Source organism: Gymnodraco acuticeps, unplaced genomic scaffold (assembly GCF_902827175.1).
Source record: "Gymnodraco acuticeps unplaced genomic scaffold, fGymAcu1.1, whole genome shotgun sequence".
Taxonomy (NCBI): domain Eukaryota; kingdom Metazoa; phylum Chordata; class Actinopteri; order Perciformes; family Bathydraconidae; genus Gymnodraco; species Gymnodraco acuticeps.
The window spans coordinates 3050849-3064234 of NW_022991375.1; the positions used below are offsets into that span (position 1 = coordinate 3050849).

Genomic DNA, 13386 nt, shown 5'->3' on the forward strand with positions numbered 1-13386 from the left:
CTCTCTCTCTCTCTCTCAGGAAGTGTGTTGACTGCCACCTGTCTCACGGCCTCACTCAAAAAGAGGCGGGACATTGCAACAGCACGTGTGAATCATTGGTGGGCTACAGGGATGATGTTCTAGGTGAAGCCAGTTTAGCCAATTACATTTATAGCACATGTTTTAACAGTACAGCCTGTTCACACAGCAGATGGACAAAGTTAGTAGACGGCTGGTGAATATTTAAACCAAATATGTTTTTCAGAGCTAAAAGGAAAGAGCATATTGATCCCAGACTCAAGACCCAAAAGTCATAAACACAGCTTCAACTATAGCTATATAAGGTGGGAGAGACATATGGAAGTGTTGTGTTTGCACCTTGTGCTGACTTGGAGTCATGAATGTCTTCTTTTAGCTCTGGCAAGGTTAAAATGCTGCATTATGCTAGTCCAAAATCTAGTCAATTCAATGAGTTTCTCTGTCTGCTGTTTGGTGCTGGAGAAACAATGTACAAGTTGATATTTTTCAAATATAAAAAGCTACCTACTGCAGCGGAAAATTGCAGAAAAAGCAATTGCAGAGTTGGGAGACTATTTATTGGATTTGTTAGTGCCAGTGACAGCTTTTATATTACAGTAATTTGACCATTGTTAGAGTAGTATGGAAAATATCGATTGGTGCAGCTTCAAAGTGAAAACTAAAGAGCTGTAAAACGCAGAAGCTCTCTTGCATTGATTCTTCTGTTTTTAGTAATCCTGGAGGATATTTACTAGAGCTTGGGGCTTAACATGTCTGGAATGAAAAACATCTCACTTCAACTCCCTCCCTCTCTCTGTTTCAGGCCAAGCAGGGGAGAAGTGGATTCAGTGTATGTACATCAGCAATGACAGCTGTCGCTATCGCTTCCAAACAAGCTCTCAGTCCGGTCAGACGCAGCTTCACATAAGCACAAGAGCAGGTACAATGTCAACACACACACACACACACACACACACACACACACACACACACACACACACACACACACACACACACACACACACATACACACACACACACACACACACACACACACACACACACACACACACACACACACATTACTTGATTCAAGGTCACTTCCGTTGCTACCATTACTGCACTACGGCACCCTGGTGTATTTGAGTCAGCAAGCCCACTGTCAGTGTTACAGCTGCATTTTACATTTCCCCTCAGTTCCCAGCTCACCTTCTTTCTTTCCCAGCCGTACAAAACAAACAAGCACGCACGCACGCGCACGCACGCACAGCACACACACACACACACACACACACACACACACACACACACACACACACACACACACACACACACACACACACACACACACACACACACACACACACACACACACACACACACACACACACACACACACACACACACACACACACACACACACACACACAATTTAAAACACACTAGTACACACACATGGCTTGGGTTACAAACACACACACATAATTGCACGTCCAAGTGTTACAGTTCAACGCCGCCTTCCCCATTTTTGGAACAGCACTGTTCATTGTGTGCGCCCTCCCCCTCCAGAGTTCCCCTTATCCCCTCATCCCCCCACCCCTCCATCCAACGGGACACTGTCTTCCGGCTCACACCCACTCCTCCCGGGTGCAGCAGGAGCCAGGTCTCCATGGTTACCCTGTTACAAAATGTCAGAGCTCTCTTTGGGCCCTTTGTGTTTAGCGATGAGCCCGTCATACACACATGCTGCCCGGCTGACACACAGCCAGCGGACCACTGGCACCGTGTGCACCGTAAAAGTCCTGCGTTCAATATCTTACTTAAAGGTCACCTATTATGCAAAATCCACATGTTCATGTCTTTTATACATACACGTGTGTCCCCTCTGTGTAAAGAGATTCTGAACGTTTCAGGAAAAAAGATTCACTCACTTTTTGTCCTGATCCATTTATATAAAAACATGTCTGAAAATGAGCTGATCAGATTTTGGCCACTTTGTGATGTCATAACGATTTTTTGGCTTGTGTAACCAATAGCCAATAACCAACCAAGGTAACCCCCCCCCCCACACCTTATCACCTGAATCTCCTCCTAGAGCACCATTGTGTTCTTTTTAACCAAATATCTCTCAGAGGGGTGTGGGGAGTGGCTCCTTATTTTCATCTAAAGTAACAGAGAGAGAATCAGCACTTTTGAAACAGGGCTGAAACAGAGGGGATTATGGGATGCTGCAATGATCTGTTTGGTGTTTGGAGCCAAACACTTCAGAGACATGTTTTGTAAATAACTGAGACCTGTGGGGGAAACTTCTGTAGCAATGGAGTCAGGACTCAGAGAGACACGAGGAGAGCTGGAGCTTTGATGGCAAACACTGATGGTTTATTTGGAGCTTCGGCCGGAGAATTAACAAGACATGTCACGGGCCACAGTTTGACCACACGGTTGAGATGCCACAATCAATTCTGAAGAACCCTCCTGTAGCTCGAGGTTTTAACTAGTTCAGAGTGTAATAATCAACATTCTTCAATAGATAGACAAAACAGCTGAGGACACTGAATCACATTTGTTGTCGCTTATGGCTCGGGGTCATCTACACCCCGAGAAGGATGTGTTCCAGGTGTCCCATAACGATAACTATCTCTGACCGAGAGTTGCCCGGTCACAAACTGGTAACATCAACAATATGCTAGGGCAGCCCCTCCTTAAGGGAGATAACGGCTGCTCAAGGCTGAGCATCTGCGTCAGAGGGCGAAAGAGGACATGCAGGGCAAATTATACAAGACCTATAAGACCTATAATATATTGATGAAAAACAGTATAATAAGGGACCTTTAAGTAAAGTACTTGAGTAGGCTAAATGTACTTCAATAGATTACCCCAGTGTGTGTGATCTATTAGTTTAGGTATTTGAGTATTTTCGTTTCACAGAGGATAAATGTGTGTATATAAATATTTTGCCCATCACAGTGAGAGCCATCCTGTCCCAGTTATTGCCACTAAAAGTTAATGTGTGTGTGTTTGTGTCCACAGAGTGTGCCAGCAACAGCCGGCTGGTGGGAACGTTCCTGTGTGTCTTTGCTCTGACGGTGCTGTGCGGGATGGTGGTGGTGGCTGTGTCCCGGCTGCTGCTACAGAAGAGGAACCTGACACCAGGGGGCGCTGCTGAGGTCACAGTGTATCACTGCACTGGAAAGGTACTCATGAATTGTACTTAAGTCAAAATGATTACACTAAAACGTAGAAATACTCAGCTAAAAGTAGAATTCGAAATGTTACTATAGTAAAATGATAGAAGAAGTATCATCAATTTATACCTAAAATACCAGAAAGAAAAGTTATCTTCATGCAGAAAAGCTGTTTCCGGAATATATATTAAATCACTGGATTATCATTTGTCTTGCATTAATGTGAACACAATTTTTATTTTGCTGCCGGGAACGGTGGACAAAACTTGAATGCCTTTTTATACTCCCAAGTATATCATAGTAGCCTACATCATAGGTCATTTCACGATTTTATATTTGTATTATTAATAGTATATGCAAAGTTACTAGAAACTAAGGTTGTGAAATGGTCATTATTTGCATGCAAAATGTAGTGGAGTAGAAGTATGAAGTAGCGGTACAGTGCTTGAGTGAATGTACTATAAGGTGCCGTTTACACGAGGACAAAACGGGTTGTATCTGCTACTTTTCTCTCGCGTATAGCCCGTTCGTTCACACGAGGCGATAACGGGTCCCAAGGTGGATCTTTCCACCACAGGGTTTGCTTGAGGCGGTCCTCAACACAGCAGGGTTTAATTGAGAGGAGGTGGAGGTGTTTAGCCCTCAGAGGAACAGGGAACCCTCAACTCTTTGGGATATTTGTGTTCATGTGTAGTGTTCGCTGAAAGCAGCAGTGAGAAATGTGAGCCTGCTGTTAGAAGTACAGCTGTATTTTGCATTTCCTCTCAACTCCCAGCTCGACACCAACAAAGTCCAGATTTGTGATTTTACAATGATGTACAGCACCTTTGAGAAGAAGGAAACTGTGGATATTTGAAATGAGCTTTCTGAATATATGTGTGCCTAAACTGGCATGAAATTGTTTTAAAACACATCATTATTCATCGTTCCCCACGAATAGTCTTGATGACAGTGCTGATGATTATAGACTTTAAAAATGTATGCATCTGTTTTTGGTAACATTTGCATTCTTACTTATAGCATGATGTAACACTCTCAGGAGGAAGTTCATATTTACATTGGCTGGAAGTTTTGCAGGTGTTTAAGAGCTCTACTTCTTCAGGGACTGATTTTAACGCAGGAGACGTCTGTTCATGTTTGTATGTATTTGTTACGTAACTTTGCCACTTACTAAATCATTTTACCCAAACCGCTATCTTTTCCTGAACCTAACCAAGTTGTAACCTGTGAATATAGAAATTAGTTTTGAGAAGAGAGCATTCATTTAAGAAGCTACAATTTACCTTTGTTGTGTAGGCCTATCAACAAAGGTCAATTTTAGCTTCTTAAATTTGAAGTAGAACAGACAAAATTAGCAATAACTTTTGCCAAAATATGCAAACAAGCAACATGAGGATACGTTACAGGGACAGAAGAAAGTTGTACAACATAACCCCCATAAAAGGACTAAAGGTGAAGATATATCCTCTTCTACTGCGCTAAATTTGAACTCACATGACTTCCCACAAAAACAGAAATGCCTATTACTGACTGCACATTTTTGTCACCCTTCAGGACCTTTCATACATCCCAACAAGCAACGAGAAGACAGTAACTTACAGGAGGGAGAGTCCACCTGACCGACCTGTGGAGATGCACATCCAGGATTCCAAGATGCCCCTGGGTGACCCCTGGCAGTACTAAGCAAAGACAGAAGAAAGTCAGTATAGAGAAGAAAAGACAAATACAGGCTTCGCTTCTGCTTCTAAATGATCATTCAACTTCAACCAGTTGCACGTGGAGACTGATAATGATAAACTAAACTATGAAAACCTCCATGGAATCACATTTGTTAAATGACCTGACCAAACTCTTATCGACTGTGTGACTAATGTGGCCAGTATCCAGGAAATGGAGATGAAACAAAAAGCACATGTCCTCCACCTCTTCTTCCTCAGTAGCAGCAAGGAGGCTGCTTCTCCCACAGGGTGATCACTCCTCGCTTTTTTATCCATTAATTTATATGTGTGTGTGTGTGTGTGTGTGTGTGTGTGTGTGTGTGTGTGTGTGTGTGTGTGTGTGTGTGTGTGTGTGTGTAGATAGGTGCGTGTATGCTCTATCTAGGCAGTATATTTATGAGTCTATAGTGAGAACACTATATGTTAGGATGATGGGATTGTGTGACACTACAAAGCTCCAACTGAACCATCTCCCTGTCTTAGTCTGCCCTCCTGTGGCCAGCTTGAGGTACTACATTTATTTCTGCAATAACACTGTCATCACATTACTGACCTCTACTGTATTGCCTTGGGACTTACAGTAATTCCCAAAGCACACCAATGACTCTGTATGCCTTTTTTTTATCTCTTAATTTGATCAGATCTTCATTAATTGTTGGCATGCCTGGTCTTCGTAGTTTATTTGTTGCATTTCTATTAATGGATCAACTGCATTGCAAATTACTGTTACTTTATGGCATTTTTCTACCATAAGTGAGAATCTACTTTCATGTGTTTTTCATAATATGTTTAGACTTGCAATAGGACAATTGTTTTGCATTATACTACTGAAACATGGGAGGTCTCTGGGTTAGAAAAGCTGTGGTTTTAAATGATTTTTGCTTAATGTTGGGCATTAAAAGATATCTGTATATGCGTTAAGTGCATTTAAGGCCAATGTAACACATCCACAACACTGGAATAACAATAGATTGAAAAATGGCAACTGCATCATCAAACGCCTACACATGCAGCCTCTTTAACAGAGACAACAGCAGGACTGTGTCTGCATGCATCTGCTGATCATTGCAGAGCCATTTCTGACAAGTTTAGACTCAAACTCCTGGGCAAAGGTACAAATGAGCTCTGAAGGTACTGAGATCAGAGGTGGAAGTAAACCCTCATGCACTATATCATCTGAATCCAGAGTGCCAGTTGCATGGCGTCTTGGTAAAACGTTTGCTTGCCCAATCCTGTTCCTCTCTTTGAATTGTTTTTAACCCAATTTTGTTTACAGCAAAAGCTGCTCTCTTTTACTGTAAGTCGGGAACACTATATATAATTTATTGTGATTTGTTTTTCTTTCTTTTGTATTTATGATAATTCTGCTGTTTTATGATAAGGCTACTTGAGTTATAGGCTGCAAGAACAGTTTGTGTTTATGAAGACCAATCTATCTTTAACCATGAGAATGATTCAGCAATAAGGCTATAATCATCTCATCTAACCCGGCACTGAGTTCGGAGTAACAACAGCACTTTCATGTGTAGTTTTGCTGGCAAATAATGTGACTAGTTGTGTAGCATGAATGTTTTCATCACAATAAAATGTGCAAGATTTTTTAATTACCAGCTATTGAGTTTTTAAGTTTTTCAGGTTGTGTGTATGATTTTCTTTTACATTATTTTAGTAATTGTGGAAAATTAGTTTGGGCTGATTTATGGAAAAACGTGAAAATAAGGCAGCTCCAAATGAAGAAAGACACGATTCCTTCTTACAAGCCACCCTGCATTTTGCACGTAATGTTTTTGTTTAGTTTTGTGAAGATTTCATTATTTTAAAATATATTTGAAGCTACAAAATATGTGCAAAACTTCGATGTGTGATCAACCCATGTGGTCCAACAGAAGGGTGATCATAAAAAGTGAACACTAGGTGGAGATGCAATCTAAGGAAACTGAGACGAGTCGTTTTAAACATTGAACCAACAGAGAGAGGAAGTGTAAAAGAATACAATGTTTGATTAACGATCAGATATCATTCTTTTATCAGCATTGCAATGCAAACTCAATATAATTTCAATACTTTGATCAGGGAAATTAACGTTTCGCAGCATGCTCCAGGCCTTATTTTACACCAGAGCGCAACTGAAATGTTACCTTAAGTTTGAGTTTGCTTGATATACGTGTGCATGTCTGCTAACAGTGATAGGCTACATCCAGACAAACAAGTCAAAACATATACAATGTGATGAACTCTAGCAGTTAATTATTAATTGCTGCAATTTTGATTATTACATTAAATTATATATTTATATTTTAGGATAGTCAGGATGATAAGAGTTATTTACTGTTTAATATTTTGAACTCAAAAAACAATATTCCTTAGTGAAGGATAATGTAAAAAAACATGCAAAAGTTAAATCACACGAAGGTTCAAAGAGAAACTAAATATGACATGTCCCAAAATGTCCTGTTTTATTGAGTAAGTATAATCACCTACAGGCAGAGATAAATCAGAACAATTTAGTGTTATAAACAAACATCTCTATAAATTAAAATGTAGCGCGATCATGTCAAAAACATAACCCATATAATGATGTAACAGTTCAATTCTAAACAAAAAAAGTTTTTTGTAGAATAAATTAGCTGCATATGACATGTAATCAAATAACACAAGTCAGAACAAAACTGTAGAGTACAAATGTGTTATTAAAGAAGGATACATATAAGATGAGGTAAGGACACAGTGTTTATCCACAGCTGAAGTTCATCGTAAAGTGCCATTTCTGTTTTTAAGTGTTCGAGAAAACACACTCCATACAGGCTGGTACAGTGTAATCAAATCCAATGGCGGTTCTAGACCAAGTACTGGGGGGCGGTGCTGGGGCCAGTTACTGAAGGAGTTTTTTAGTTCAGTATAAAATCATAGAGCACAAGGAAATATAAAATACCATTATTGGTTTTTGTTTCAATAACAGGATTTGTGTCAATGACTTGCAATTTTTGTTTAGTTATTTACTTTACCATTACCCGTAATGCATTTTGCGGCAATTAATACGTTATTCATGCAGCCAAACGTTGTTTTCATTTGATATCTTAATATTTGTTGGTATTTGTTTTAGTAACATAATTAGTTTCAGTAACTTAGTTTCAATATATTTAATTACATTACTGAAAAAAAACATTCCTGCACCAGGTTACAGCACAGTGTTGGCTGTAACACTTTCATAAATTGCATTATCATAGATTTAGTCTTTTGGAGGGGGGCCACAGGGGGGTCCAAGCAACAGTGTTACCCCTCTAGAACCGCCAATGATCAAAATGCCCACGCGTTGCTTTTGTTCCTGCTAAGTTTTGTAAATTATTCCACAGCACACTGTGACTGTCCCTCGGTGGCTGGGACGTGAAGCCCGGGAGACTGGTTTGGGCTCCCGGAGAGGCTATTGTCCGTGTCGCTGCTGCCTTTACCGAGTCCCGGTTCCGCGCCATCCTCTGAGCCATCTGCGCTGTGCGTCCTCACGTGCTTGGCGAGGTGGTCTGAGCGCATGAACCGTTTGTGGCACGTGGAGCACTCGAAGCGCTTTTCCCCGGTATGTGTACGCAAATGCCGCTGGAGCTCATCCGAGCGCGTAAAGCGTTTCCCGCAGAACAGCCAATTGCAGACAAACGGCCTCTCCCCGGTGTGCCAGCGCAGGTGAGCCTTCAGGTGAGACGTCTTGCCGTAAACTTTGCCACAACCCGGGATATGGCAGCTGTGGAGGCCCCTTCGCCGCGGGCTTGTGCCGCCCTGGCCCAGGCTCTCTGCCTCTTGGCAGTTCGGGCAGTCGCACGTGGCTCTGCCAGAGTAACGCCTTGAGGAGGAGCGGGAAGATGCGGGTAGAGAAACGACGGGAGTTCCTGTCGTCGTTGACTCTGTGTAGGGGGTCGGGACGGGTGGCCTGAATCCGTCAAACAGGTGCTGTGTGGCGGGGTGCAGGTGCTGAGAGGCCCCGGGACCGAAGGCGGAGCTGTATTCAGTGCTGTAGCCGCTCAGAGGAGAGGGTAACCCGGCTGTACTCTGTGTGTCCACCCAGCTGGTTCCCATGTCCCACCAAGCAGCAGACCCATTACTGACTTCTGCCACTGGTTTGAACCATGACTCGTAGGGATGTGTGTGCATCCTGGGATACATCCCTGTTATGCTCTCCACCGAGGAGGGGAATTTGGTCAGATACATGGATCTCTGTACGTGCGAAGGATCAGTAACATTGTTGTCTGATGGCACACAGGTTTGGTACATTGAATAATCATTCCCAAAAGCAGAGTTGGTCACTGAGAATGCGCTGGAGTTCTCCGTCAGTCCGGTCCCGTTACTCCTGGATGTTGGGGGAACCCCGAGGGAAGTGAAGCATGCACCGAGGCTGCTGTGTCCAGGTGCCCCTCTCTTCCACGGATGAAAGCCCTTCACGAATCCTGGGGCTCCATCGGAGAGAGCAGGGGAGCACGAGGGGCTGGGCTCACCGATCCTGCTGCAGGTGGCGGCCAACATTGCCAGCGGCGCGCTGCCGAGCCGGGGCTCCTCCTGTGGGGAACACGCAGACACATTTAGACCGGTCACTACAGAGTCTTGGCTAAACATGGTGTGCGTAAAGACGCGCAACATATTAAACAACTGCGCTTAACTTTTTGGGCATCGCAGATGAAGCCCAGAATGAATGTGACATGGTGAACGCTTTACAACCAGTGATCCTCTGGATTAGATCCATCAGACAATGGAGCAGCGTCTCCAAATTGTCAGCAAACTCAACCGACAATACGGCAGGTCAACTTTTACATATTATGAATAACTAACTAAATTGATAGTAGACGATCACTTTATCGTAACTACATTTATTACAATACAATGGCAAGGTTTCTAAAATAAGTATTTTACAGTGCCTCGTAATTTCACTTCAATAACAAGCATTTACCTGATAGCTCGACATGAGCCAGCGTTCACTAACTCTGACATGATCAGTGAAAACAGGTAAGAAAACATACGATTGAAAACAACTGATGTATGTTGATTAATAAAGTATTTTATAATATTAAGCCTATTATATAAACATTAAAGTTTATCGGAGTTGAATATAAAATGTACGGAGTTAACTGCGTCTCCTGAATTCCAATAACGAACAAAGCCCTTAAAGGATAATCAAATCAATATTTTTCAGGATTTCTCGGATAAGGATGTTTTGGCAAAATGTTAAACTTACCCCGAGCAGTGTAGCAGCCATGGTCTGTGATATCTTCGTCTGAGTGTGTGTGCTCGCACTGACTGACTGTGATGAGTGTGTGTTTCCTCTCCGCTGCTTTGGTAGTTGTAGCGTCTTCTTAGCTTTGAAGTGCCGCTAAGAGCCGGAGTACCAATCAGAAACCAGCTCACATTGTTGCTAAATATTTGGCCCCTTAAGTCGTTGTCGTAAATTTAAAAAGTGAAGTCTCGCGAGTGGCGCGCTCCAAATTGCAACAAGTGGGAGAATATATGAAGTTACAGACAATAAATTCACTGGAGCTATGTAAACAAAACACACACCACTTACCTCCAAACAGGTATGGCTGAACATGTATGCTGAATTGCTGATGTGTCATTATTTGGTTGTTATTTTTTATCATTTGATGCAGATTTGTATCATTTATTGGAGCTCAAACAGCTCCATGGTGAACCAGGCAAAGAGGGCAAAATGTAAGGGCCCGGAGTCACCAAAGATCTATGTCAGTGTGGTATTCAATAACATTTGAATGCAATAATTTTGTGTGAAGATTTGCACAATTTAACAAACAAAACTCACAAGCAACAGCACATTTGAGCGGGGCGCCTTGTGGACGGTTTAGACAACGTTTTCTTTTTTGGTAAAAAAAGTCATTACTGTAATGTTTTGAATGTTTCAGATAGATAAGCTGTTTTAGCTATTTAAACTGTTTTGTACTGATGTTGTGGAGCCATACAAAGGGAAAGGCTGATGAATGAGAGGCAGGCCCAGTCCGTCCCATCCTGTCCCTGGGGCGGATCTACTCAGCCCTGGGGCAAGGAGGGGAGGACACCACCACTGCCTCCGCAATTTCATCTCATTCAACACAAAACAAATGTTGTCTTTCAAAAAACACCTCTTCCTGTTCTTTCCTCAGTTTTATAGAGCATTTAAATACTGGCCCAAGCTCAGACTCAAGCTGCATGACTATGAGGGAACACTTTAATCAATTGAATGCAAACAGGTAAATAGGAAATCCTAAATCATTCGTGTTTAACCTATATGATGACGCACACTCTGGAAATAACCTATATGATCCTGCAGCCTCTTAATATATGTGCAAAACCAAAGAGGGAGCATTTCATTTGAATTTCAAATTTAATAAACCAGCAGGATTTAATCCATTTTCTTCATTTGTTTGGTATTAACTGCTTCCTTGCCCTTTCTTCATCTCTATTGTTCTATTACCAGCCTGAATGAAGTCAGCTGGACACACATAGACGGAAAAGTTAATCACATTCCTCATCCACTCAGCCCCCAACACACAGTCTCTCACACACACACAACGTTTAAATTGAGTGATTGATGGCGCGCAATATTCATTTTGGTGATTCCATGAGAGCCTAGATTTTATTTCTTGAAATGAAATATTTTTCAAAATGCATAAAGATTGGTAAAATGTAGGTCATGTAGATTATTCTAAATACTTGGCAAAAACAAGCATAAGGAGGTACATCTGATTTCTGATATACAAAAGCAAAACATTTCAATAGTCTGGATAATTCTTCCTGTAAGAGATCTCTAGTCTTTAATTTGGAAAAATAAATTATGATTATGATTTTTTTTTTTTTAATAGTATCTGTAAGTTATTAAAGTTGTAAGTTACATTTAAAAAAAAACTAGTGTATTGATTTCAGTATAAATAATACTAAAGGAACATACAGCAATGGGTTATAAACAGTCAAAATAGGTTATATTTTTATAGAAGTTAAAAGAAGATTACGTTTATTTTAAGCTCAATTCTGGGAGTGCCTGTTAGTCATCTATTTGGGTGTCATTTTGGGGAGCCCGGCATACACACCTCCCATGTGGACCGGACAAAATCACAGGCTCCCACGCTGCCCGCGCTTTCCCCCACAGCCTGAGGCATGGCCGTGTGCACAGGTGGAGTTTACAGTAGGCCATCTTGCCATCCTCACGAGCCACCCAAACAGCTGTCCCTCTTTTAAAGGCATTATTTTCCCACACTGAGAGTGTGGGTTGGTGTGTGTGTGTGTGTGTGTGTGTGTGTGTGTGTGTGTGTGTGTGTGTGTGTGTGTGTGTGTGTGTGTGTGTGTGTGTGTGTGTGTGTGTGTGTGCCATAAAGGCCCCCAATGAAACCCTGTCTGAGCCCCAACCTGTTCCTTTAGCGATGATAATGACCACATTATCACGCGCCATCGAACGTCAACAAAAAAAGATTGTCGTGTGCTTTCCAATCACTTTGTGGGCACTGAGACAGAAAAAGAAGAGTGAAAAGAGTGAAATAAAGATCTGGCACCTCTTGGGGAGAGGGATGGGTGAAGTATTTTGTTTCTCCTTGGTGTTTTCCTCAACTTCTCTTTTGTTGGCAGAGTAGAGTCACAGTAGTCCAGGGCGGCCATCTTGGTCAGCTGCCCTGCTGAGACAATTAGCAGGAGAATCAGAGAGTCAAAAGACAAGCTGCTAAACATGACACCCAAAATATTCATTACAACCAGAGGGTTAGCCAATCAAATTGTGTAAAAGAAAGATTAAACAAATAGGTTCCAGATTAAAGTAAAGTATTACATAAAGTATTTACTGGAATTCAGTTAGTCACAAGTTGCGACAGTGACAAAAGTAAAAAAAAAACTCAAATCATGTGATGAATCTTTACACATAGACAAAAATAAATAAATTATGCTAAGGTTTTCTATCGTTTAAATATATGTTTCCATTGTGTTGGATTGTTTTTTTTTAGAAATAGCAGGGTTGTACATTTCCCAGCTGTGGGAACAACAAAGGAATTCTGATTCTAAAGTTCATGACAACATTTTCCCTGAAGACAATATTATGAATAATAAACTAAATTAAAAGTAGTTTAATATATTTATCAAACTTAAGTGTTACATTTTCCTATATTTTAATTGTGGAAACCTACTTTAAACTCATAAAATAAGATATGTCCTGAGTATAAAAAGTACCTGAAACCATACATGGCTATCTCTGACAGATTGACCTGATTTTGTCTTTTTATGCCCTTTAAGCTCAAGCCTTAAAACAAATTGAGAGAGGAAAAAGTCATCCAGGTGAGCGGTGTGCCAGGATGTGCCTGGAGCAGCTCCTGCCTGGCTTCCTGTAATTACTGCGTGGAGAGGGCACGTCCGTCGTCTGTCAGCGTGGAGCTGATGGACGACCGTGGCAGCAGAGCTGGGGAAACGTGTTCTGGTTGCTGTGATGAAATCTTTCACATAAGCAATTTACAATATCCCCACTGGAGTGACAATAAAGGATC

At 41.6% G+C, this 13386-nt stretch overlaps 2 protein-coding genes across 2 annotated transcripts in view; one reads left to right on the forward strand and one right to left on the reverse strand.

The window, feature by feature from the left end:
* Window positions 1-6504, forward strand: part of itgb8 (integrin, beta 8) — a gene marked incomplete in the record, with an annotated part of 17403 nt that extends 10899 nt beyond the window's left edge. The window contains 4 exon segments of the mRNA XM_034240787.1: window positions 20-123; window positions 821-937; window positions 3028-3191; window positions 4737-6504. Of these exon segments, the coding sequence (XP_034096678.1) occupies window positions 20-123; window positions 821-937; window positions 3028-3191; window positions 4737-4865 (514 nt within the window).
* Window positions 6505-7313: 809 nt separating this feature from the next.
* Window positions 7314-11007, reverse strand: sp8a (sp8 transcription factor a). Its single transcript, XM_034240739.1, has 2 exons — window positions 10116-11007; window positions 7314-9442 (listed from the first exon to the last, which is right to left on the reverse strand). Exons 1-2 carry the CDS (start codon window positions 10134-10136, stop codon window positions 8243-8245), a joined length of 1221 nt encoding a protein of 406 aa, XP_034096630.1. The 5' UTR covers window positions 10137-11007; the 3' UTR covers window positions 7314-8242.
* Between the last annotated feature and the right edge of the window lie 2379 nt (window positions 11008-13386).